Source organism: Podarcis muralis, chromosome 7 (assembly GCF_964188315.1).
Source record: "Podarcis muralis chromosome 7, rPodMur119.hap1.1, whole genome shotgun sequence".
Lineage (NCBI taxonomy): Eukaryota > Metazoa > Chordata > Lepidosauria > Squamata > Lacertidae > Podarcis > Podarcis muralis.
This window is the reverse complement of record NC_135661.1, coordinates 73,508,547-73,535,734: the sequence shown is the minus strand read 5'-3', so window position 1 is coordinate 73,535,734 and position 27,188 is coordinate 73,508,547. Positions and strand designations below refer to the sequence as shown.

Here is a 27,188-nt window from a genome sequence, read left to right as displayed (position 1 = left end):
TTTTTGGCACTTAAAAGCACTCACACATGTAGGTCAATTGACCTCAGGTTTCGTTAGCCCAATAAAAAAGTTCGCCATCTTAGCCATTTCGCGACTTCCAGCGAGGCTGCAACGCAATTGCATTGATGACCCTGCCTCCCGAGTAAACATGGCCAGGATCCGGAGCACGGAACAATGCGGTGGATTATCAAACTGCGGTTTATCAGTGTTCAGATTTTTACTTTGATCGCGTGGGTGGAGTGAAGGGAACGTGCAGACGTAGCGCTCCAAAGTAACGTCTGAATAGCGCCGAGTAGCGCATTGGCCTTGCGTGTAGCGGTCGCAATGTCGCATTTAAACAGGCTGGAACACCTGCCTGTATAGTGGCCATGTGAATCAGCGCTCACTTCTGTGCGCACTAAACTCTGCAATGAAAGAGCTGCCAAGCGGCGTTCGGAGTCCAATAATGCGTGTTAGTGAGGTCATGTAAAAGCTTGCCCAGAAACCAAGGCGTGGCCCGATACTATGTTGCTTTTCTTCAATGCATTTATTTATTATGACATTTATATCCCCACTATTCCTCCAAGGCAGGGGTCTGCAACCCGCGGCTCCGGAGCCGCATGTGGCTCTTTTACACCTTTGCCGTGGCTCCGGGGCGGATACTAGTGAGGGGAGGAGGCACATTGTGCGCCCCGACACTCCCCACTGTGGCGGGCGCTGTACTGGCTGTGACGTCGCATGGGGGCGGTTAGTCCCAACGTCACCTTCCCGCCTGCCCGCCCGCTACATTGTAAGTGGCATGTACGCTGGTCACTGTTTTGAAGGGGAGTGAAGAACACACACACACACAAAAAGGTAACTTGTTAATTTAACGTTTATTTCTATGAGGAGGAGTAATTCTGAGGGGTCAAACAAAGAAATAATAAAAAAGTGACAAAAAAGTTATTTTTATAATGACGAGTTTTGCGGCTCCCAGTTTTTTTTTTCTTCGGAAACGGGTCCAAGTGGCTCTTTTTGTCTTAAAGGTTGCAGACCCCTGCTCCAAGGAATTCACGATGACATATATCGTTCTGTCCCGATCCATCGTTCCTCACAACAACCCTGCGATGTAAATTAGGCTGAGAGGCGGTAATAGGCCCAAGATCATCCAAGTGATCTTCGTGGAGATTTTATAGAATACTGTAATAGAATTGTAAAGTTGGAGGGGACCTTAAGGGTAATCCAGTCCATCCCCCTGCAATTTGATCCCGGACTTCCCAGCGTTGCTATGCGCGCAATCGCATAAAAAGCCACGAGGATACACCACCGTGTCGCAAAGTCTGCAGGAATGGAAGAAAACAAAGAAAAAGGACGATCGTGGGGTGAGTGGGTGGGGGACGGCCAGAAAAAAACGTGATTAAGGGGGCGGGGCGTGTGTGCCCGACAGAGAGGAGCGTCCACGCATTACTCAGTCACTTTTTAGAAACGCGTAAAAAAACGAGGGGAAGAGAAATCGACGCCTGCCATGAGCGGTCTTCTGCACGGATCTCATTCACTACACGCGTGTCCGCGCGCGTCAAGCAGCCCCACGCCCGGATCTGCCGCGTGCGCCATCCACACGCAACTGCAAGGCGCGCTATCTGTGCGCGCACGCCAACACGACGGCAGCCTGCCTGCCTCCCTTTCCCTCCTCCGGCCTTTCCCTCCGGCTGCTGACCCCCGGCCGGCCCCGCCGAGCTCCGCGCCCCGCCCAGGCCCCGCCGGCCCCCGCGGCGCCTCCCACACCCACCCGGGTTCGCGCCGGCGACGCGGCTGCTTTCCGACGCTCAGCAAGGGAAGCGCGCCGAGGTCGGGACCACCGATCGGGCCCGGAACCGCGTGGCAAGCAGCAAGGACGGGTAGGAAGAGGTGGGGGCGACCGAAAGGAACCGGTGTTTGTGTGCGTCTCTGAACTTCTCGGAAAGCGCTTTGCCAAGTAAGTTCAAGGCAACGGTCTGCTGTTGTGGGTTGATTTCGAGGTGGGTGCGATCCGGAGTTAGCAGAGGTGTCAGAATCTGGATAAGGGGCACGAAATCGCCTCCTTTTGGAGGTCGGGTTTCTTTTTGTGCGTGACTTTGCTTCCTGGAAAGTGCTAATACTGGTGGTCACCCGTCATTAGCGGACTATTAAATCTAAGTTGGGAGCTACTAGCAAAGTCAGCTCCAGGTTTTTGGAGGGCAGGATACTCTCCATGGCCCCACTCCTCTTGGCGAGCCTTCCCCCTCGCTGTGGCAGGTCTAGGGGGCTCTTGTTAGTGTGCTAGGGTCTGGGGTGGGGTGGGGGGGTATGACCTTTGCCAACTTAAGAAGAGAGGAAGCAGACCAGCTGTCCCTCTAGTTCTGTATTGCCCACACTGATTGACAGCTGTTTCTCCAGGGTTTCAATCCGGAGAATTCCCCAGCCCCTAACTTGCAGCTTGGACCTGGAACCTTCTGCACTCAAAGCAGATGTTCTACAGCTGAGCCAGGACTCTCCCCCTTGACGTTGCTGCCCCTGGTAATTGGGGTCCTTTTACCTCCTGGTGTGTGTGCCTCTCGGTGCTCAGTTGACGGGGCAAATAAACAGTTTTCCTTCCCCAAGCCCCATGAAACAGCTGCATAATGTGGAAGCGCGTGTGCTTGGGTTTCTCTGCATTAGTTGTGGTCTCTGAAAATTTAACAGCGTACGAAGGAGGCCTTCCTCCTGCAAAGGTCATTGGGGTGATCTTGAAATCTGTGGGAAAGACCCGATATTTTGGAATAATCTCAGGGGTTTGGGAGGATAACTCGGAAGAGCTGCATGACTCTTATTAGAAAAGCTTCTGTGTCTTCCCCAGTGGTGCAAACGGGCACAAGTTCAACAGGGGAAACCTCTCCCTCCCCCCACATCACGTTATTGGCAGGGAAGGCTTCTCCTGTTGAAGTTTTGCATGCCGCTCAGTTTGAAAAAGAGACAGGAGCCTAGGTGCTGGCGGTGGAGGTGGCTGGCAGGCAACCCTAAGTGGGAAAGGCTTGGAAGTATTTCCAGAGGAAGGTGGTTGAATGGGAGGTTTGTGTTAGGTGAGCATGGCAAGTGACCCGATCGACTCATGTTGACTAGAAATATTTGCTTGGCTTTAAGGGACAAAGAATGGCCCATTTCTTTGACTGCCTTTAGCAACATTCCTAAGGGAAACGCTCTGAGCTTGCGAGAATGCTGCGTTAGTGTTTTGCAAATTACAGAATTTCTTCATGGAACTTGGTGTGCTGAGACGGCCCGGAAGGGGGCGTTAGGCAAAGGGATGGAGGGTGTGTCTTATGAAGGGCTACATGCAAACTGCCTGCAAGGCAGCCTGCCTCTTGAGGATGAGTTGCTGGGGCAAGGCAACAGAAAGGGCTAATGCTGTTGTGTCTGGCTGGCCACTGGGGGAAATGCAGGAAGTTGCCTTCTTATACATCTAGCTGACACTGAGCAGGAGTTTTCCCCCCCAGCCTTACCTGGAGATACCAGGGATTGACCCTGAGACCTTTTGCAGGCAAAGGAGCTGCTCAACTGCTGAAGTACAGCCTTTCTAGGATGCTGTGCAAACTAATCCTACAAGGGCTCTTCTTATGTGCTCTGTGGTTCTCATTTCTATCAGCCTGTTTGTTACACTCGGGAATGATTGCTGTCCAAATAATCTGGAGAGCACCGTAATAGCATAAGTCTTCTTCTTTGGCGTTCACTTGTAGCTGAGTAAGATTGTCTTCCATAAACACGGTTTTAACAATGAGTCCGTAAGTGACTGTGGAGGCCAATTCTGGACCCACACGTCCTTCCACAGTGGGGACATTGGTTCCCAGGTGGGAGTTGATCACAGTGTGGATTTGTCAAGCGTGCCTTCCTCTTAGCACGTTTCTCCCTTGCGTCCTGAGTTTGAGTGTCTTCAAAGCCCATGACCCCTTTGGTAAAGGCTGTTCTCCAACTGGAGCATTTGCAGGCCAGTGTTTCCCAGTTGTCGGTGTTTATACTACATTTGTTTAGATTTGCCTTGAGATTTGCCTTTAAACTCCTTTTGTTGACCACCAGCATTGCGCTTTCCATTTTTAAGTTGGGAATAGAGTAGTTGCTTTGGAAGACGATCATCAGGTATCTGCACAATGTAAGTAGAACCTGCAGGATCAGGCCAATGGCCCTGAAAACCCCAGCTTCTTGTTCTTATGGTTGGCCAACCAGATGCCTCTGAGAAGCCTGCGCCGGCGGCAGAAGTTGGTGGAGGTGATGCTGAGCCAGATGGATCAAGGCACTGACTCTACATAGAACACGTTCCCCTTGTTCGGTTTTTCCATCTGTAAAAGGGGAACAATAGCAACTTTTCAGGTGTTTTTTAATTGTGAGAGAAAATCACAGTACAATTTTTAAAGTGCTTGTGTATGTTCTAAAAGGTTGCATGCTAGTGGACCTATCTTCTACCTTTAGCCTGGTGTCTTTAGCCAGATCCGGTGAATTTCCTAGTTTCCTAATCTCTGCAGGCAGGAACAAGAAAAATCGTAGTCTCTTAAATTACTTTAACATACGAGACCAACTTGGTGGAGATGGTGTAATTAATTTCCCTTTCCCTACTAGATCTCCCTTGTAACTTAAGCATATCCTCCTTCACCAGCGGTGAGGGGGCGTGAACTAACTGAGTCTAGGAATACAATTCTGTGGTTTTAACTCCTTCATGTATTAACTAGTCCTAGGCTTGCTAGTTATATTTGACTGCAATTTCCCACAGTTGTTGTTAGCTATTTATTAATTAATTTATATACTGCTGAGTTGCCAAAAGGGCTTCTAAGCACTTTACAAGTATAAACGGCAACAAATATATCCAGACGTGTTTAAAATACACAATAATGCAATTTCAGCCAAAAGTTGAAGACATTTGTTATTAAAAATGTAAGACAAGTTTTAACTATTAAAACTGTAAAAAAAGCAATTAAAACAATATAACACTCCACTGACGTGGGTTTTAAAGTTTTATAATTTGCCCAAGTTTTTAATGTTCTGCTTCTTTTTTTAAAATGCAGCCACCTGTCGTTTTAAATGGATAGTTTTAATTGTGAGCCTCTCTGACAACCCTTCTCAGAATCAAGGCCAGGGTGCAAATGCATGGAGATAGTAACTGCTGCTCCCCACCCACAAACCCAAGACAGTCTACTCCAGGCCTGTGAGTTCTGTGCAAATGGAGAACAGGCTTACGGCAAAGGTGGAATGCTGTTGCTACTTATCGTCTTTGGAAGGGCTTGGTACTGAAATGAACCCAAGCAGAGCTGTGAGGCTGGATGCCATGGGGGTCGAGTATGGGGGATATTTATAACTCCAGCATCCTGCCTGGGTATATTTAGACAGAGCTGCCAAACAACAAGTCAGGGGAGAGGGCTTGGCCAAAGGGCTTAGCTGAACTCCCGTGTGCTACACCCAAGAGGAATTTTCCTTGCTGGGTCGCTTCTTCCCCTGCATCTTGAAGTTTTGTTGTTGTTGTTGTTTAGTCGTGTCCGACTCTTCATGACCCATGGACCAGAGCACGCCAGGCACTCCTGCCTTCCATTGCCTCCCAGAGTTTGGTCAGACTCATGAACACCATCCAACCATCTCGTCTTCTGTCTTCCCCTTCTCCTTGTGCCTTCAATCTCTCCCAACATCAGGGTCCTTTCCAGGGAGTCTTCTCTTCTCATGAGGTGGCCAAAGTACTGGAGCTTCAGCTTCAGGATCTGTCCTTCCAGTGAGCACTCAGGGCTGATTTCCTTAAGAATGGAGAGGTTTGATCTTCTTGCAGTCTGTGGGACTTTCAAGAGTCTCCTCCAGCATCATAATTCAAAAGCATCAATTCTTTGGCGATCAGCTTTCTTTATGGTCCAGCTCTCACAATATTAACCTACAAAAGTGATGAGCCAATGAATGGCCGAGTCCTAGGCCGAAACCAAACCTCCCTTTCTGTCTGTATCTCCTAAGCATCGCCAACCTGCTTCACATGAGACAACAGTGTGATGCAGCAGCAAAAAAATGCTAATGCCATTCTAGGCTGCATCAACAAAAGTATAGTGTTCAAGTCAAGGGAAGTCATAGTAGCACTCTGTCCTGCCTTGGACAGACCACACCTGGAATACTTCATGTGTCCAGTTCTGGGTGCTGCAATTTAAGAAGGATATTGACAAGCTGGAACATGTGCAGAAGAGGGCAACTGAGATGACCAAGGGTCTGGAAACCAAGTCTTATGAGGAACAGTTGAAGGATCTGGATATTTAGCCTGGAAAAGAGGAGACTGAAAAGAGATAGGATAGCCATTTTCAAATATATACAAGGCTGTCACGTGGAAGATGGAGAAAGCAGCTTGTTTTCTCTTGCTCCAGAGGGTAGTACCTGAACCAGTGGCTTCAAGTTACAAGAAAGGAGATTCCCTCATTGCAGGGGGTTGGACAAAAAGACCTTGGCCTGCTCCCAACAGGTAATTTTGCGGTGGGGGGCATAGACAGCTTGGCCTTATAGAGTGGGTGCCCCAGACTCTCTTCATTATTCTCCCTTACTGCTAGAATTTAGATTACCAGCTTCTTGGGGGCAGAGATCTGTCTTCCTTTCGCTCCTTTGTTTTGAGTATATTAAAGTGAAGTAAGGTTGGAGAACCTTTGGCTTTCATCTCTGACCATTGGCCATGCTGCTGCGGGGAGTTAATCCATATCAGGAAGGCTGTATGCTCCCCATTCCAAGTGCAAAGAGATGTGCATTGATGTTTCCACCAAAAATAACGATAAAAGGATGCCTCTCAGCTGGTTCTGGGGCCATTGTTTGGTTTCTGATACCCAGTGTACCAACCTGTATCAAACCACTGACCCAATAACCCCTTACAGCAAAAATTCTGGTTAACTATGCTAGGGAACGGACAAACTGCAGTCTGCATTAAATGTGTAGTCTGCTGTTGTGTATTTTCTTCTTCTTAAGATAGCAGACATGTGTGTTTGTGTGTGATAAGGACAAGAAGCAACGGAGTGGGCAGGCGGGGTGAGTTAACTAACATGCAGAGAAAGGGTTAAACCTTTGCACTCCCCATTCCCAGTCCTATCCCTCCCATCCTACTCCTGCCTTGGAAATCAAAAGCAGGATAGGTGCTTAGCTTAGGGGAGAGACAGTGTGGTGTAGTGGTTAGAGGACCAGACTAGGACCTGGGAGACCGGGGTTCAAATTGCCATATGGCCAGTATTATTTATTAAATTTATATACCACCCTTAATCCGAGGATCACAGGATGGTTTACAGTATATAAACACAAACATTTATAACATAATAAACAAAACAATAACTCACACATCCTATACTTAGTTTTTAAAGCCATAGATTAATTAGCCAAAGGCATGGGTGAAGAAGACTGTTTTAACCTGGCGCCTAAAGATATGCAGTGAAGGTGCCAGTTGAGCCTCCCTAGGGAGAGTATTCCACAAACAAGGAGCCACTGCAGAAAAGGCCCCGCTCTGACGCTCTCCAGATGAAGCTCACTTGGGCCAGTCACTGCCTTTCAGCCTAACCTACCTTGCAGGGTTGTTGTGGCAATTAAATGGGGAGAGGGAAAACCATGTGCACTACCTTGATCTCCTTGGAGGAAAAGGTGGGATATAAATGCAACAAATTAAATGGATAAATTAAATGCAGGGGTTTAGCCTCAAGTGCATCCCCTCCAGGTAAGTCTGCAAAAGGGAAGAGAGGTGCTTCATTCTCTCTCCAGAGAGCGTGGCATCAGTTTGTGTGGGCAATCTAGCTAGTTAAAAGGAATGAATCATGAGTCACGGCAAAGCTTGCAGGCATCCCCGCAGAGGAGAAAACAAAAGGGCTGGTTTCATTTCAAGGTTTCCAAACCTGATGTACCCTTGGTTAACAGATTGTCCTCGGCAGAATGTCAGATTCAGTCAGTTGCAACTTTAAAGAACAATAATACTGCATTGGCACATATATTTTGATGTCCTTGTAGCTTGCTTTCCTGTGGTATATATTCTCAAAACATGAAAATAAACACGCACACACAGAGTATACAAATGCATGAATTGTAGGGCCACTCTCTTCTGTAGACCTGCTTGGTAGTCCATCCCATAGTTTGGGGGCGGCAGTCTAGCCTGATCCAACTCCTTCTCCCTCTCTGGCCGTGTGCATCCCATACATTTAAAGCACATTGCTTCCCCCAAAGCAGGGCTTCCCAAACACTGGTCTCCAGCTGTTTTGGGACTACAACTCCCATCATCCTTAGCGAACAGGAACAGTGGTCAGGGATGATGGGAACTGTAGTCCAAAAACAGCTGGAGACCAGTGTTTGGGAAACCCTGGCCCAAAGCATCCTGGGAACCACAGTTTGTTAAGGGTTCAGGGAACTGTAGTTCTGCGAAGGGCAAACTACAGTTCCCAGGCTTCTTAAAAGCCATGTGCTTTTAAGTGAATGGTGCATGCACAGCCGGGCTGTTTCCTCTGCTGTGCTGCCTGTGGGTTTTTTTTCCTTTTCTTTCGCACCTTCTGGTCAGCAGCACACGCTGCTGTTCCCCTGCAGCCTTTGTCCTGGAGCCAAGGCAGACTTAATTTAGCTCCCCTAATCTTTCCCTCTCTGCCACTAGCCAGTACCTTCCCTCTTTTTTTAAAAAAAGAAGTTTGTTCCTTTCCCTCAGCTCCAACCTGTCCTTATCTCCTCCTGAAAGACCAGGGAGGCCCAGCAGTACGGATCCTGAGGGGTAGGTGTGAGGGCTGCACGGGGCAGGTAGCAAAGCAATTCCCCCCACCCCTTATCTGGGGAAAGGAGACAGGACAACCCCAAGGGCACTGCTGTTGGGCAGGGTGAGTTTCCTGCGAGGGTGAGCCTGTGGGTGGGATAATATAACACCCTTGCGTGCCAAAACACAGCAGAATGGGCACCTCTCTGGGGAGGAACAGGGACAGCTGTGTCAGGGGCTGTAATGGAGCTGTCAACCGAGTGGTTGTGTTGGCTATTTGGAATGGGGCATGGCAGAATCAGGGGGTGAGCGTTTTTCTCTGGTGTGTAGCAATGCTTGGAAAGCCAGTTTTTTTAACAAACTGCAGTTCCCAGGTTTCTGTGGTGGTGGTTGTGGTGGGGCAAGCCATGTGTTTTTAACGTGCTTTAAACATGCGTTGTAATTTTTCACATTGATGGAATATGCAGAAATGGCAAGTTTATCTAGCGAAATCAGAAATCAAGATGAGGCAGAATTCAAGGAGGATTGGAGAAAGTTTGTAGATTGTTTTTTTAAAAAAACTGTTGTAAACATGCTAAAACTCAAGTGGCTTTAGAGTACAAACAGCAGTAAAATACAGATTTGAAAATACTGTGGAAAAGGTAATATATAGAATAAGTAGCATGCAGCATAAATTAGAAAAATATGATTGTACATTGGCAAATGTTGCTTCAACTTTCTCTTTGAAATATATAAATAAAAGCTTATGAAAACAAATAAATAAAATAAACCTTTGGTATGGATGTGACATGCTCCCGTGATGTCTAGCCTCACCCTGTGAAGGTGCAGCCATCCTTTCTGCATTTAAAGCAGCCTTGCAAAGAACCCTGGGAACTACAGTTCCCAGCGCCCTTGCTCAATTAAAGTTGCCAGGATTCTTTGTGGGGAGGGAAAGGGGCTTTAAGGGTACAGGCTTGTGTTCAACATAGTGCTAAGATTCTGCCAGCAAAAAGGTTGCGCAACGGAATCTCCTCCCCCTCGCACCCCCCTAAAACTGGTTGAAAATGGCCCTGGTGGGCATGCAGCCCCCAAGGAAAGGTCTGATCCAGTTGAGGTACAGTCAGTGTTAACTGGATCCACCAGTGGGTCCAAGGGGGCTCTTTTCTCTCTCTGCCTCCTTTCCTCTGAAACTCAGCACCACAATGCTGAGATTGTCCAAGGCGTTTGGGTGCTTGAACCCGAAATTCTCTGCATCATGCTCCCATCAGGGCAAATTAACAATAATGCAATCGGCTTCATTAATGGCGACAGATTGGCACATGCACTGGACCTCCTGTTTTTGCAGCCCCTCTGGCCCATTGGATGGACGTGGGTAGCGCTGTGGATTAAACCACAGAGACTAGGACTTGCTGATCAGAAGGTCGGCGATTCGAATCCCCATGACGGGGTGAGCTCCTGTTGCTCGGTCCCTGCTCCTGCCAACCTAGCAGTTTGAAAGCACTTCAAAGTGCAAGTAGATAAATAGGTACCGCTCCGGCGGGAAGGTAAACGGCGTTTCCGTGTGCTGCTCTGGTCTGCCAGAAGCGGCTTAGTCATGCTGGCCACATGACCCAGAAGCTGTACACCGGCTCCCTCAGCCATCATAGCGAGATGAGCGCCGTAACCCCAGAGTCGGCCACGACTGGACCTAATGGTTAGGGGTCCCTTTACCTTTACTGTTGGCCCATCGGATACTAAGGGGTGGTGAAGCTTGAGAGCCTGGCAGAATAACCTACATAAATATTGGGCTCCTGCAGATCTGTTTCTTGAGCATTTATGTGGATTCGCTTGCGCACAGCTTACACAGAGGTTAAGCAATATCTAGCTTTAATTTTTATGTATATCTTATTGGTTTTATACTCCACCTTTCCTCCGAGGAGCTCAGGGTGGTGTGCATGGTTTTCTCCCTTCCCCATTTTTAACTTCACAACAACCCTGTGAGGTTGTTTAGGTTGGGAGACTGTGGCTGGCCCCAGGTCACCTAGCGAGTGTCAGGTCTGCCTGGGGATTTGAACCCTGGCCTCCCTGTTGCTTTCCTAACCACAAAAAACGTCTGTTGTCCGCCCTGCTCCACCTAGGATTTGTGGTTGCAGGGCAACAGCTAGGCACTTTTACCCATTAGAATTCTGCAAGCCTAAATTCCTTTCTGCGCCTGAATCCCTCCCGCAAAACACAGGCAGCTTGGAGGCGACAGATGTATTGTCCCCATTAAAAAAAGGTAAAGGACCCCTGACCGTTAGGTCCAATGGCGAATGACTCTGGGGTTGTGGCGTTCATCTCGCTTTACTGGCCGAGGGAGCCGACGTTTGTCCACAGACAGTTTTTTCTGGGTCATGTGGCCAGCATGACTAAGCCGCTTCTGGCGAACCAGAGCAGCACACGGTAACGCCGTTTACCTTCCCTCTGGAGCGGTACCTATTTATCTATTTGCACTTTTATGTGCTTTCGAACTGCTAGGTTGGCAGGAGCTGGGACCGAACAATGGGAGCTCACCCCGTCACGGGGATTCGAACCACCGACCTTCCGATTGGCAAGCCCTAGGCTCAGTGGTTTAGACCACAGCTCCACCCGCGTCCCTGTTGCCCCCATAGTGGGGTTCAAAATTGGCTGCCAGAGGCATGCTGTTTCTCCTGTTGCCCAGTAGCATTGCTAGCCCTGCTGGAGGCAACCCCAGCGGCCAACTTGCTTTCTTCCAGGAATGTGCTCCCTGCTGGGGTGCAGTTACTGAGCAGCAGGGAAAGGCAGGCGGGTGTTGCTCTGCAGCTACAGCAACAAACAATAGGGTGTGTTTGTGTGGGAAATTAAGGCTACAAGGAACCGACAAAAGAACATTCAGGCAGCTCTAAACCTGGCCGTCCCTGGATTGTCCAGCCAGTCTAACCGTCTGCGTCCCCCCGTTTCAATCTCCCCAGCATAGAGAGAAGCTTTTGTACCCTTGTCCAATGGCTCTCAAAATTACGAGCTGCCTGGGCAGGCCCAAACATCTCCTGCACATTCCACAAGGCTTTGGCGACACTCTGCTCCCTGCCAGAGCCTGGCTTCCACATTTTTGGTCTTGTGCCGTGGTTGTGAGGTCCCCAGCGTCCTCCTAGCAGAGGAGAAGGTCCCCCGTTTCTTTGAAGTGCCTCCCATGCTCATTGATTGACAGGTGGTTGACAGGTCCCTGCTCCTACCCACAACACCTCTCTCAGTCGATGCCAGCATCATTGCCTAGCTGCAAATCCGGCTAATTCCAGAAGGAAGTGTAGCTTGGCAGCAGAGCATCTGCAAACATGTGGCACTGTACCTTGAAAGCCCATTTTTTGAGAGCAAAGTGGTACCTAACGTTTAGAGCAGCTCCAAATGTGTGAGCTGGGGCGTTCTTTGTTGCACCGAGAAATCTCTTGGCTGACGTTTGCAGTTGAAAGCGTGGCCTTTCTGGCAGAGAGTGAGCCAAGGCATGGGAGTGTTCCTATTCCCCTTTCCTGCTCAGTTAGTGATAGCAGCAGCCAAACATGCAAGCCAGAAGGATGTTTGTGGAAAGGATCTGTTTCTCTGAGCACTATGGGGCTGGGGTAGGAAGTGAGGAAGCAGGGGCCAGCCTCCCTCCCAGGCAATTGGGTGTGTGCCCTCCAGCATTAGTCCGATGGTGGTGGTTGTTTTTGAACCGGTGCCTAGCAGCGAAGTCATGTGATGAATGCCGACGGAAATTGAGCCAAATGGGACCCCTGAGGAACGGGTGGGGGAGAGGGGTACAGAATGGAGTACAGTGGTACCTCGGGTTACATACGCTTCAGGTTACATATGTTTCAGGTTACAGACTCCGCTAACCCAGAAATATTACCTCAGGTTAAGAACTTTGCTTCAGGCTGAGAACAGAAATTGCGCAGCGGCAGCAGGAGGCCCCATTAGCTGAAGTGGTGCTTCAGGTTAAGAACAGTTTCAGGTTAAGAACAGACCTCCAGAACGAATTAAGTACTTAACCCGAGGTACCACTGTATCCTGGAGCAGGGCTGAGCAGGTCGGAGTCCTGATATATACTGCAGCATTTTATTGCAAGCCTCAGTTGTTTTCCGTAAGTGCCTCCTCGGCCATTGGAGGCCATGGGCACTTGCAAACCGAGACTCTGAATTTTAGCTGAATTCTCCCTCTTTCTTGTTAAATGCACTTTGATCCGCATGTTCTGGTTAAGAGCACGACAGGACCTTTCTCTGCCGGAAGGTTGCGAGCTTAATTGCCTGCCAGGGCAGGCAGAAGGGAAACCCTGAAACGTCCCTGAGCACCCTAGAGACAGGTTATCATTTGCAAACATTGCAAAGCAGTTTTCGGTGGCTGCAAAAAAAGCCTATTGCCATAGTTACAGGCCTTTGCCCTCCCTTCCACAGGGCCACTGAGGCCATTTCAGGATGTGAAATAATGGGTCCAGCCCCAGCTGTTGGAGGAACCATTTCCTCTCCTCTCCCAGTCCATTTCCCTTTCCACCTGGCTGATCTGGACCCCCCCCCCCAAACCGCCCCTCTCCCCACAGCCGTCTTGCTGACACTTCTCAGCCATCTTTGTTTCCTGCTTGCGTTTTGAGGGACGTTCTCTAATTCTGGAACGTTTCTCAGCAAAGCTCTATTTTTAACCGTACCCCCCTGGCTCCCGGTGGACTTGCTGTTTACTTTTCCGTCCTTAAGAGTAGCCGACTTTGCGTTCTCTCAGGGTTCCTGCTTGTTCAGTGGGAACTCCCCAACAGGCTGCGTTCTTTCTTCAGGGCAATGCCGAGTGAGGTGGGAAGCGATACCTGTTGAATTTCTCCTGGTTGCCTCAGATTGGTGCGTCCGTTGACAGCGCAGGAGCCCTCTCAAGAGGGAAAGGCAGCAACCTTGCTGGGAGAAAAGGGTGGAGGAGGTAGAAGAAAGGGGGAATGAAAGGGGAAATGCCCTGAAGAAGAAGAACATGTCTGAAAAGGTGGAATTTGTAGCTCATGGCAGCTGTTTTTGGTGGAAAACAGGATAGGGGAGAAAGGTTTAGCCCTAATAGGGTTCTCTTTGCATGCTGGGGCTAAGTACAGTGGTACCTCGGGTTAAGAACTTAATTCGTTCCGGAGGTCCGTTCTTAACCTGAAACTGTTCTTAACCTGAGGTACAGCTTTAGCTAATGGGGCCTCCTGCTGCTGCCGCACCACCAGAGCACGATTTCTGTTCTCAACCTGAAGCAAAGTTCTTAACCCGAGGTACTATTTCTGGATTAGTGGAGTCCGTAACCTGAAGCGTCTGTAACCCAAGGTACCACTGTGCACTTTTTAGAAAGTGTGCTTAACACAATGTGTAGTTGGACCCCGTAATAGGGAACCTCAGGGCTAAATGCAACCTACCACGACTCTCTGTGTGGTCCTCAGCTCTCTCTCCAGGCCACACCCCCTTTCACCAGACCACACCCCTTTCCCTCCAGGCTGCACACCTCACCAGCCTTGCTTTGTGCTCTTCCTGGGAGTTTTTGCCTTGCTGGAATGCGTCCTTGAATTCTTACGATTCTTGCTTGCCTGGATGGTGGCCAGAAAGAACCACAGAATTGGAAGGGACCCTGAGAGTCATCTAGTCCAACCCTTGCAATGCAGGAATATCAGCTAAAGCATATTACATCCTGCACATTGCTCAAGTCACCATCTGACTATTTGTTGCTTTTATATTTTCTCAGAACAGTCATGGAGTTGTGGTTCCTTCTGCCTCTGTGTGGGATCTTGATAGGATCTGCAGTAGCAGGTAAGCTTGTGGAGGGGCAGGGAGGAGGAGGAGGAGGAGGAGGAGGAGGAGGAGGAGGAGGAGGAGGAGAAACGGCTGAGAACGTCTGCTGACATTTGGGCATTTCGTACTATGCACAAAAAGAAAACCTAGTTCAAAAATGCACTGCACCTTATAGTCAAAAAAAGTCAAAAGATCTTGGTGAGGTGAGCCAGGGTGGTGTAGTGGTTAGAATCTCGGACTAGGACCTGGGAGACCAGGGTTCAAATCCACACTCACTGGGTGACCTTGGTCTAGTCCATGGTTAGGCAAACTAAAGCCCAGGGGCCAGATCCAGCCCAATCGCCTTCTAAATCTGGCCCATGGACGGTCCGGGAATCGGCGTGTTTTTACACGAGTAGAATGTGTCCTTTTATTTAAAATGCATCTCTGGGTTATTTGTGGGGCATAGGAATTCGTTCATCCCCCCCCCAAAAATATAGTCCGGTCCCCCACAAGGTCTGAGGGACAGTGGACTGGCCTCCTGAAAAAGTTTGCTGACCCCTGGTCTAGGCACTGCCTCTCAGCCTACTTTACAGGATTGTTGTGGGGATTAAATGGGGAAGGGGAAAACCGTATACACTACCTCAAACCTCTTGTGGGGGGTGGGGGCAGCAGACGGTAGGATAAAAATATAATAAATCAAATAAATGAACCTGAACTTGCCAGTATGTGCTTGAATGTCACCCAAAAATAGCAGGTGTCTGAAAGTGCCCCTTATATATCCAGGCCTTTTCGGTGTTGTTTTTGTTGTTATTTCTTAATTTATGTGCTGCTTAGTTGCCAGGTGGGATAGGAAATGCAATTTAAAGAGGAGGAACGGTGGGATATAAATAAAAATAAATAATAAAAATAAAACATTTCCCCCCAAATGGGGTTTATCAAGATCATGGGGAGTTATTATAACGCTAAGTAGTTCAGTATAAAGTGATTGATTAATGGGGGCGGGGCAGGGAAGTTTAAAGGATAACTGTATTATTAATCTCCTCTATATATGTGTGTGTTTGCCTCTTTCAGAACCACCACAACCCAAGGACATTCCACACGACCCATTCAATTATGGTGAGTCAGTTGTTACTACCTGGGGTCAGGAGATAGATGGCAAGGGCAGAGACCCCCTAACAGACTTTTGGAAACAAAAAACGTGTTGTCCAATCTCCTCGTTTTTGAACTTAAAAAAACTACAACTTTAAAAGAGGCGTGGATGACTCTGACTTGGAGCACAGCACTGATGCAAAGGAGAGGGGTTTTTTTGTGTTTTTTAACCTTCCGTCACCACCTGTGGAGGCTATTTTCCTCAGCCTATGTCTCCCTTGCTCCCCACAGTGGAGACCCATCCATTCGAGCAAGCGGGGCACTGTCTCACCAAGATCAGTCTGTCCCCAGCCAGTCCTCACGTGTCTGCCTACCTCTTCACTGACAAGACAGCTCTGGCTGTCAGCTTTCTATTCCTTAGTCTCAGTGCTGGCCTTCTAGGACTCAACAGGGAGGAGGAAACCTGTGCCACATTTACACCGTGCCTTAAAAGTGCTGTGATACTGCTTTAAACAGTTGTCTCTTCCCCTCGCCCCCCAAGAACCCTGGGAGCTGTTGTTCTGAGAGTTCTTAGGAGACGCCTATTCCTCTCACGGGTCTACAATTTCCAGAGCGGTCTCGCAGTCAATCCCTCTCCATGGGGAACTGTGGGAATTGAAGTTCTGCGAGGAGAATGGGGCCTCCTTTCCTTAGTTGGCGCTTGCTATCATTGGCTTGGGGACGTGGGTGGCGCTGTGGTCTAAACCACTGAGCCTAGGGCTTGCCAATCGGAAGGTCGGCGGTTTAAATCCCCGCGATGGAGTGAGTTCCCATTGTTCGGTCCCAGCTCCTCCCCACCTAGCAGTTCGAAAGCACATCAAAGTACAAGTAGATAAATAGGTACAGCTCTTGCGGGAAGGTAAACGGCGTTTCTGTGTGCTGCTCTGGTTTGCCAGAAGTGGCTTAGTCATGCTGGCCACATGACCCAGAAGCTGTCTGCGGGCAAACGCCGGCTCCCTTGGCCTATAGAGAGAGATGAGCGCCGCAACCCTAGAGTCGTCTGTGACTGGACCTAACAGTCAGGGGTACCTTTACCTTTAGATATCATTGGCTTGGGAGCTCCGCCTACGGTTTGGGCTACCAGAATTTCGCCCTACCCATCCCAATGGGCACCAGCTGCTATTGATCTGGAGAGCACCGGGTTGGGGAACACTGATGCAAAGCATCACAAGAGCGTCCCCTCGTTCCAAGTCGGGGATATGTTCCCAGCTGGAAATGACCACTTCTTCCTTCTTCTTCCTTCTCAGATTACCACTCGCTGAGAATTGGGGGGCTGGTTTTTGCTGTCGTCCTGTTCCTGCTTGGCATTCTCATTGTGCTCAGTGAGTAGATTCTCTCCCTCTCTCCCCCCAGCCCCCACAATTCCCTGCCTTATAATGAGCCAAGCTGAGCCATGGCACCTGCTGAATTTCCCCAACATTGCGACTGTAATAAAATGCAGCTGCAGAAGCTGCAGGTGTGGGGAGGAAGGGCTCCTTTCACACACCTGTTTGGTAGAGGGCTGATCTCTCAGGGCGAAAGGGACACTGCTCCACCAACTCTCAGCCTGCCCTCTGCCAGACCCAACTTTGCTTTCTTACTTACATCCAGCATACATGGTATTACTGGCCATCCTTGTCCTGAATCTCAGTGTCATAGGAGTCATCAGGGAAGCGGATGTGGACAAAACTAGAGTTAGCGTGCTCTGGCGCCACCTACTGTTGACCTCCCTGCCTCGCCAGTTCCAAATGGGAACCAGCCACCACTGTCCAGTCGTTAGTTTTTCTCCTCTTAAGACCCACACAGCGGGGCTCAGTTGCACACTCTGTCTCACACACCGGATTCTTGTACCTTTTCTCTCGAGGAGTGAAAAGCAGCTGGTGGGGGCAGGGTAGGAGGGGGAAACTACTGAAGGGAAATGGATCAAGGAGCCCATGTGGACATATGGCTCAGTCAGTAGAGCATGAGACTCTTAATATCAGGGTTGTGGGTTTGATGCCCACATTGGGCAAAAATAAAAATAAAAATCCCGCATTGCTGGTGGTTGGACTTGATGACCTTTGTGGTCCCTTCCAACTCTAGAATTCTATTATTCTATATATGAAGCTGTCTTTTACAGAGTCAGGCATTTGGCCTGCCTTGTCCACTATTTCTGCCTCTGACTGGAAGTGGCTCTACAGGGACCCCAGCAGATGTCTTTCCCATCGCTCACATCCCTGGAGACACCGGGGATTGAATTTGGGGCCTTCCACAGGCAAAGTTACGTGCTCTGCCATAACTTTCTACTGCCACCTTCTGGTGGTCTTCTGCAGCATGTTAACAGCACATGCAGCTGCTAAGTGTCACCAGGCATGTGGATAAATTGGAGCCTCTGAGATACAGGAGGGTGTGTTGGCATCCTTTGGGGAACCTTGAGGTTTGTAAAAGGAAAACACATCAAGGGGAAACCCGTAGGGGGGCATCTTCTCCAACCGAAAGAGCAACCCAATGAAAGCTGCTTGTGTCCTCAGAATGCCGTTGAGAGGATGTCTGGAATGGAGTTTTCGGGAGGAGGGCATGGCTGGCTGGAACCCCGAGCAGCGGCACTCTGTGCTGCAACATTTTGTTGCAGGTCTCACTTGTAGTCTTTGAGCCCCATATGGACCTCAGACTGTTGATCTACTTAGCTCAAGACTGGCTGGCTTCAGTGCTCTTAAGTTTAGTCTTTCCCATCCTGTCTTTAGATATTTTGTGAATTGGAGTTGGGACTGTCTCTATGCATTCTGCCACTGACCTGTGGGCTCCCTCTAATGTAAGATTACCAGATTTTTTTCCAATGAATCTGGGGACACTTATCAACTTCAATGGTTTTTGTATGGGGACTGATGTGTAAATCCGGGGACTGTCCCGGGAAAATGGGGATATCTGGTAACCTTAAATTATGAGTGGGCTGCTTTCTGTTCCAACCACTTGGCAACACTCCCTTCCCAAAAGAATGCTGGCAATCCCAGAGTCTTTGCTTCTCGCCTGTCCCCGTACTGATTCTCTTTCACTGTTTGGGATTTCTCTCTCTCTTTCCCAGGTCGACGTTGTCGCTGCAAGTTCAACCAGCAACAGAGGTAACGCCTTTCCCCTGGAAAGCTTAAATGGGTGACCTAGGATAGAGGGGCTATTATATACGACAGATGCAGACAGGTGACCTAGCAAGAAGAAGAAAAAGCAGCATCTGTGCTCAGACCATTTCTCCAGAAGTCTGCAACAAACTGATATCCTGTCTTTTATTCTTCAGCATGCATTCTGAGGTTGATAATCATTTACTCCAGTACCTCATCTAATCAAAAACAGCTAAGCCTTCTTGTAATATAAGTTTTAATGAGTCATCAAGGAGGTGGAATCGACCTCTAAAGAAATTCTTGATTGGCAAAATATACTTTATCTCTTGTGCCAGTAGTCTATTACACAAATAGGCCAAAACCCGATCTGCCTCTGTGAACAAACAGGCTTTGCGCTCTGTCTTTGTCTTCTTGGAACCCTCCAATCAGGAGGCCAAAGATATTCTCTCACTCAGAAATTCTCTTCTATAAGGAACTCTGCACATGCTCTGAAATCCAAGACTTTGCTTAAGCAGGTAAAATGTAACTAGCTAGGTCAGGCTGATTTTTCTTTTTCTTTGCAAGTCTTGTGCATGATTTTGTTGCCTTCCCTTTATTTATTATTATTTAAAATGTTTGTATACTGCCTCTCATTAAAACAATACCAAGGTGTACAGTAAAACAGTTTGGTACAAAACAACAAGAAGTACAATCTACAATCGGAAAAAGATCTTCCCACACACCCTTTCCTCCAGATAAAAACTATTTACACTTGGACATTTGGCTTGGCTCATTTCCATAGGAATTTCTCACTAAAAGCTTCCCCATGTGCTAAGACTGCACAGTTGTTAAGCTGCCTCCTTTGTTTTCTTAAGGAGCTTTCACAAGATTTTGTTTATTTATTTCTTTATATATATATTTATAGCCGGCACTTTCATAAAAACATATCCAGGTGGTATGCGACATATAAGGATAAAATCAGCCAAAAGCACCCATAAATACATCAGTAAAACATAGTGATTGCTTAAAAAGAGATGGTTCGTGACAATATAGTTTTCAAAAGACATCTTAAAGAAGGAAGGGATGGTTCCTGCCGAACTCTAGTGGCAGGGAGTTCCGCAGGGCAGGGCATGCCCCATTCAAGGCTCAGTCCCTCGTTTAGACCAACCCAGCCTTAGGAGCGTTGGGAACCAGCCAGAAGTCATCCATCAGACAGTCTCAGTGACTGAGGTGGATCGTAAGGAATCGGGCAGTCCTTAAGGTATTTGGACCTCAAGTTGTTTAGGGCTTTATGAATGAACACAAGTAACATGAATCTGGCCTGGTAGCAAGACAGCAAATTGTTAAACTTGGGGCTTTGGAAAAGTAAATGCAACGCTTCTCCCTCCCTGCCAGTGGCGTAGCGTGGGTTGCCAGCACTCCGGGCTACCTGGAGGAGCGAGGGTGAGAAGGAGGGAAACAGAGACAGAGAACGCATGTGCATTCAGCTGCCTAACAGCATCTGCGGCACCCAAGAGATTGCAGCTGTAGAGATAAGAAAAGAAGAGTTGTTCCATTGCCCGGAGAGGTTCTCATGGAGAGGCCGTTTTCAACAGAGCCCAGCAACGGAATCGCACAACTGTATTGAGACAGCACCAGGTGTTGAAATTTGGCGGCCTTAACAATTTTGCACCCCTGTGGCCCTCCCCACGCTACACCACTGCTCCCTGCTCCCCCACCACAATAGTTGGATTGGAAGGAGGGGTCCTTGGCAGTAGGGTTCAGACCACCAGCCCTCCAAATAGTCAACCCTTTTGGGCCCATGGAAATGTGAATAAATCCATAGTTGGCAAGGCTCATTAGCTCGCATCGCCTTAATTAACCATTTCTGTTGGTGCCCTGAGTAGTTATTTTATCTGTCAACAGGAGGAGCTATTGCTTTGCACTTGTACAAAACACCGTGGTTTTTAAAAAACAGAAATTGCTGCAGGATATGAAGAGAGCAAGGCATTTTTGTTAAGCACAGCATGACAAATATTTTTTTCTATTTACAGGACGGGTGAACCTGACGAGGAGGAGGGGGCCCTGCGCAGCTCGATTCGGCGTAAGATCCAGCCTACTTGAGTTATCCTTCACTTTCCTCTGCTGCCCCCTTCTTTTCCTCATACTTGAGGACTAGAAACTTTAAAAAGAAAACTGAGGAGCTGAGCCTTGTGCCTACGTCAGATTTATTCATTTCGTTAAAAACTTTTTGTTTATTTCATAAAAATTATACACTGCTTGATTGCAAAACCAAAACCAAAAAAAGGCTTATATATATATTAAGGGGTCGGCAGAAGGTAGATTGGGATCTGCTGGTAGGATTTCTAAGTAAGTGGGTTGGAATAGATTGGCAAGGACTCCTGGCTCAGGTGTTTAACAATAGCAACCAGAATATGACTTTGTTCACCTTAACTGAGCAGCTGAAACAAAGAAAGCGAGTGGACTTTTGTGTGGCAGGACTGCGTGTTCAACTTGCGTCCCATCTACACCACACATTTAAAGCAGTATCATACCACTTTAAACCCCTATGGCCTCCCTCAAAGAATCCTGGGAGCTGTAATTTGTTAAGGGTGCTGAGGGCTGTTAAAAAAGGTAAAGGTACCCCTGCCCGTACGGGCCAGTCTTGCCAGACTCTAGGGTTGCGCGCCCATCTCACTCAAGAGGCCAAGGGCCAGCGCTGTCCGCAGACACTTCCGGGTCACGTGGCCAGCGTGACAAAGCTGCTCTGGCGAGCCGGCACCAGCGCAGCACACGGAAACGCCGTTTACCTTCCCGCTAGTAAGCGGTCCCTATTTATCTACTTGCACCCGGGGGTGCTTTCGAACTGCTAGGTTGGCAGGCGCTGGGACCGAGCAACGGGAGCGCACCCCGCCGCGGGGATTCAAACCGCCGACCTTTCGATCGGCAAGTCCTAGGCGCTGAGGCTTTTACCCACAGCGCCACCCGCGTCCGCTGACGCGGACAGCTGAGGGCTGTTAGGAGACCCCTATTCCCCTCACAGAGCAGCAGTTCCCAGAGTGGATCAATTGAGTGAATCAATTCTTCTTTCCAGGGAACTTTGGGAATTGTAGCTCTTTGACAGGATCCAGCCAGGCAAAAATACTTGAGGCACAAAGAAAGGCCCGTGAGGAGGCTGTGGCCTGAGGAGGGCCAGATTGAGATGTCTGAAGGGCCGCGTTCCATCCCCAGGCCTCAGGTTTCCCCACCCGTCTGCTAGATCCTGCACTGTGGGGCAAAATGTGTTTTGGGACTGCTTTGATTTGACATGTAACAGGACACACTGCTGGGGCAAACTGTTCCCGCCTGGGGTGGATTAGGGAAAAAGAAGGAAAGAAAGCTTAAAGCCTTTTAGGGAAACAACCACTTTTTAAAAAACTGTCTCTTTCTGACTCTCCTTGCTAGGTTTATCCACAAGGATGAGATAGAAGAAGCCTGAAACTGGTGAGTTGCATATACCACAGGACTGGGGAGATGGACCGCTGGTTTGGACGGACTGGTTGGGCTCCGGGTCCTGCTAGCATGCTTTGAAAATCAAGTCGACAGCTTTGCTCATAGTTTACACTATATTGAAATTGAAAGTGATGATAGAACTTTCCAGTGAACACTACTGAATGAGCAGTGTGTCACAGTGGTTAGACTGGGACTAGGACCTGCTTGGCCAGGGTTCAATCCAGGGATATTGTAGGAAACGCTGAATGGTGGCTCGCACACCCTGCCAATAATGCTGATTGGAACACTAGAGGGGTTAAAGAGGGGGCTGTGGGGCAGACACCAGTAGGGCAGGGTCTGCCGGACCCCTGGCAGCCAGTGGAGGCTCATCCATTGGGGCGAATGGGCATTCCCTTGCCAAGCTCAATCAACTCTGCCTGCCTTCTTACTTCCAGCCAGGGGTTGGCACTACCTGCCATCTTCCTGCCCCCTATCCTCAGCAGGGAAGAGGCCAATGGAGAGAAAACAAGAATTAGTTGCCTCTGCCAGACATTGTCTCTAGCGCCACCTACTGTCGGTCTCCCTGCCTTAAAACCTACCAGTTCCAAAAGGCACTCCACTACTTGGAGCTGCCCAGGAATCCTGGGTGCAAACTCTGGGCCTGGCAGAGGCAGTCCTTGTACCCAGGGCCTGGCTGCCTAGGGCTTTTAAAGGTGAACCCTGTCCCTTTTAATTTAGCCAGGCACCTTCAGGCCTGCAATTACAGAGAGGCCTGGAAGTACACAAGAAGCTGCCTTATCCTAAGTCAGCAGCTTTCCAGGATTCAGGCAAGAGTCTCTCCCAGACCTATCTGGCGCTGATGGGATTCACCCTGAGACCTTCTGCATGCCAAACACGTGCTCTCCTACTGAGCCACAGTCTTTTCCTCTAAACTTACTGTGGGACACCTCACAGAGCAGTATGTCGTTGAGAACCATCTGGAGAAACTGTGATCTTATCGGGGCTTTTGGGGGGCATCTATTGGGCTTCTGCCTTTCTGGATTTATTTTGAACTTAACTCCTTCTGCACCTGACTTTTCTTTTTCTCCTCCCAGGCTGCTCCTGAAATGTCGTTCCCCCCATGATCCAGAGTGTTCCTGTCTCTGCACTGCACACAGCCCTCGCCTCCCTGCTCCCCAGCAAGCCGCCTGCCTTTTGCACCAAACCTGGCAAAACGCCAGGCCTGCTGCCTTCGTGGTGATCCCAGCCTAACTTGGAAGTGCTTAGCTTGCTGCGAGACTCCGAGAGAAAGGGGTTGTTGTCCGTCACATTTTGCTCAAGCTTAGTCCTCATCCTAGGCGATGGGGGATACTAAATCTGCCTCCCTGGTGCTCAAACGGTTACGATGAGACTTCCCAAGAGCGGTGGTAGAAATGATTTTCAGACATATCTAGGCATAAAGGCTGGCAGCTCTGTCCATGAAAAGAAAACAGAAGGGGTGTTCTTCTTCCACAGAAGCTAGGAGCTCATCCAAAGTGGGGGGTTGCTTCCATTGGCCTTTCAAATTGTCACTCAGTGCAATCTCAGTGCAAGTGCAGAGTGCAAGGCAGCCTTTTCTGACTCGGTGCGTTCCAGATCTCGTTGGACTCCCAATTCCCATCAGACCTGGCCAGCGTGCCCAATGGCCAGGGATGAAGGGAGTTGCAGTCCTGACAACATTTCGATGGCACTGTTTTGGGGAAAGCTGAAGGTGAGCACTGTCTCCAGAAGTTGTTGACACCTGTCTGTCTCAAGAGACAATGGAGTGTGCCTCGGGGGGTGAAGTCTAATCGCTGTGTTAACAGCACCAGAGTGTCCTCCCCAGGGTGCAAGCCTGGGCAGTGTGTATGGAGGTCCCAGGCTGCCCAGATGGCAAGACCCCTCTCTCAGCCTTGCTGATGTGGCCCAAAGGAAAGCAGAGCAATACGTTTAACAGCAGCTTGGCTGTAGGAGTTGCTGGACAGAGGCATACAAGGCACCATCCAACCACCTTGGGAACTGCAGATTTGCGTAGGGTTTACTCCTTAGGCTAGTCTTCTCCTGAAGACATCCCTTAAGGCAGCAGAGGTCTAGGATCAGAGTCTTCCTTCTCCTAGATGGGCTGTCTTCCCAAATTGACGAGGAGCCCCATTTGCCCTCACTTCCCTCTGCAGGACATGCAGAAATCACCTTCTTGACCATTGGGCCCACTATTGGTCTCATCTACTCCATCTGCTGGAGCCTGTCTTCATATGCAGGGGAAGTCCTTAACTCACTGAGGTTTGAGACCCATCGGCTACCCTCGCCTGGTTTAGCCGGCCACTTTAAGTCACTTCCCAGAGTGTGGCTGCTGTCATATGCTGACAGCTTCTAGGAGCCACAGGTGAGAGCTGAGTGCAGGGTGGGGCCCAACGCTGAACAAACTACCCCAGAAGGAGCACAATGTGTCCCCCATCAGAGGTACTACCCCTCTCCTAACATCCCACCCCACCCCCAGGAAAAGGGTGATGAATAATGCAGCCCTAACCGTGAGGCTCCCTAACCAGGATTTTGCAATTCCCCCAGAGCCTATTTGTTGTATTTAGCAGCTGCAGCCACAAGACGTAGTGGGGAATGTTCATTTTGTTCCTGTCTGGTGGAGTGCGAGTTCCCAGCCCTGCCAAATGCACAATAATACACTCTTATAAATGGGAAGGGAGTATGAGATCTTTCCTTTTTTTTATGAGAGTAAATTGAGGCCTTTCTTTCTTGAACAAAAAATAGTGACAGTTTCGACAGGAAGAAGAAGTTCTGGCCTTATTACAAGCTTGCTTTTTTGCCAAGAACTTCCTACAGTCAGTGCAGAATATCCAGCTGTTGGGCTCAGCAAGCTGGCTGGATCTAACCAACCAGGGATGCAGAAGCCGTAGCCCTTCCAGATGTGATAGGACTCTCAACTCAAATGCCTATGGTAACTGGGGCTGCTGGGAGTCCAGCACCAAATTAGAGGACCACGGCTTCCCCATCCTTAGCCTAAATCTTTGCCTGTGGCATAGCAATGCAGCCTGGCTCTGAAAATCCAGACCAGAACTGGAAATCTGCTCCCAAGTGCCGATGCTTCAAATAATAAAACCCGGAGGCAGAAAGTAATTCCCGCCTTTGCCCTGAGTGTTGGGTGTGTAGGATGCAATAAATGAGTGTGTACGCTAGTTCTCCTGTTATACCGCCTTCACCTGCTTGGAAAAACGACCTTGCTGCGTGCGGTATCATTTGAGGTTACCTGCATTCTCTCGCCACAGAGCAGTGTGGTTTCTTTCCAGCAGAGGGCAGTGCCATAACATCCACCTGCTTCGGTCTAGGCTGTGTAGGAGGAGCAGGTGTGGGTGGCACCTGTCAAAGCTTAATGCCTGATGCTCTTTGTGCTGCTGGCCCTTAGGAAAGCTCTCCACTGAGCCCCGTTCCCCTGGTTTCGCTGACCCCTTTCTATGTTCCTGACCTTTTATGTCTGCCAAGTCTCTTCCACGACATTAAAATGCTACTTTCTCCAGCTGCGGTGAAATGTCAGACTTTGCTCTCTCTGTGTATCTGTGTGCTTGTGAATGAACGAGCTTGAGAGAAGTAAGACATGGGTGGTATTTTGGGGGATTTCCACACACAAACTCCCAGGTGCCTTGCTCGGATATAGAACTATCTCCTTCACCGAATAACAGCTGTACCAAACAGCTGTGGAGGGCTCCACATTTCCCCATTGTGAGTTTAATTGCCTAGCTTCCCCTAAGGCAGGAGTGACTTGCTACCTGGGCCGGGGGCCTAATCCAGCTCCTGCAGCAATTCCACCCCCACCCCCTCAATTTTGCAGCAGCGACAAAAATACAGTCATACCTTGGGTTACAGATGCTTCAGGTTGCGTTTTTTCCGGTTACGGATGTGCTGACACCTGGAAGTACCGGAATGGGTTACTTCTGGGTTTTGGCAGTTGTGCATGCGCAGAAGTGCTAAATCGCGCTTTGTGCATGCGCAGAAGCACTGAATTGCAACCCGCACATGCGCAGCTGCGGCGCTGCGGGTTGAGAATGCTGCAGGTTGCGAACGTGCCTCCTGCATGGATCACGTTCGCAACCCGAGCGTCTGCTGTAATATAAATTAGGGTTCACAGGCTGGATACCTCAGTCGGTAGAGCATGAGACTTGACCCTAGGGTCATGGATTTGAGCCCCACATTAGCTGAAAGATTCCTGCATTACAGAGGGTTGGACTAGATGACATTTGTGGCCCCTTCCAGCTCTACAATTCTGTGATTCTATGAGTGCCATCATAGGACTGCAAGTCACCCCCACCGTGGTCATCACATCGACCATTTGATGAACAATAACCCCGCTCCTCTGCTGACCAGAGCACCTGTTTTGCATGCAGAATTTTTCTGGCTCATTCCTCACCTACTCCAAGCAAGGCTAGGTGAGACGCCCTATGTGAAAAACTGGAAAATGTCTGCCAGGCACTGTAGACGGTGCTGAGCTAGATGGACCAGTTGTTGCTCACTCAGTATAGCGTAACTTCTGTGTTCCAGAATCACAGAACTGTAGAATTAGAAGGAACCCCAAGGACCATCTAGTCCGTCCCCCTGAAACACAGGACTCTTTTTGCCTAAAGGGGGGTTTGAACCCATGACCCTGAGATGAAGAGGCTCATTCTCTACCAACAGAGCTTTCGCAGGTCCTGTTCTTCCTATGGATCAGCTGAGGGTAGGCTTATTGGGGGGGAAGAAATGCCTAGCTATGTTTTGAGCTGGTAACGTGCACATAGTAAAGGTAAAGGTACCCCTGCCCGTACGGGCCAGTCTTGACAGACTCTAGGGTTGTGCGCTCATCTCACTCTAGAGGCCGGGAGCCAGCGCTGTCCGGAGACACTTCCGGGTCACATGGCCAGCATGACGAAGCTGCTCCGGCGACCAGCACCAGAGCAGCACACGGAAACGCCGTTTACCTTCCCGCTAGTAAGCAGTCCCTATTTATCTACTTGCACTTAAGGGTGCTTTCGAACTGCTAGGTGGGCAGGCGCTGGGACCGAATGACGGGAGCTCACCCCGCCGCGGGGATTCGAACGGCCGACCATGCGATCGGCAAGTCCTAGGCGCTGAGGTTTTACCCACAGCGCCACCCGCGTCCCAACGTGCACATAGCCTTAGTTAAAAGCACAATCTGCTGAGAAAGAGTCAGTGTTT

At 49.3% G+C, this 27,188-nt stretch overlaps 1 protein-coding gene across 1 annotated transcript; it reads left to right on the top strand.

Annotated features, from left to right (window-relative positions):
- The first annotated feature begins 1,306 nt into the window (after nt 1-1,306).
- Nucleotides 1,307-25,515, top strand: LOC114602417 (uncharacterized). Its single transcript, XM_077932489.1, has 9 exons — nt 1,307-1,340; nt 1,489-1,933; nt 14,336-14,400; nt 15,436-15,480; nt 16,740-16,814; nt 18,533-18,569; nt 20,576-20,625; nt 21,966-22,004; nt 23,087-25,515. The coding sequence occupies exons 1-8, from the start codon at nt 1,307-1,309 to the stop codon at nt 21,986-21,988; spliced, it is 774 nt and encodes a 257-aa protein (XP_077788615.1). The 3' UTR covers nt 21,989-22,004; nt 23,087-25,515.
- The last annotated feature ends 1,673 nt before the right edge of the window (nt 25,516-27,188 follow it).

What these genes read in the sequence shown, in the direction of transcription:
- LOC114602417 (XM_077932489.1), top strand. Translation starts at nt 1,307, where the DNA reads ATGGAAGAAAACAAAGAAAAAGGACGATCGTGGG. An exon ending in AGAAAAAGGACGATCGTGGG is followed by an intron (nt 1,341 to 1,488) that starts GTGAGTGGGTGG and finishes GCCTGCCATGAG; the next exon opens with CGGTCTTCTGCACGGATCTC. An exon ending in CTCGGAAAGCGCTTTGCCAA is followed by an intron (nt 1,934 to 14,335) that starts GTAAGTTCAAGG and finishes ATATTTTCTCAG; the next exon opens with AACAGTCATGGAGTTGTGGT.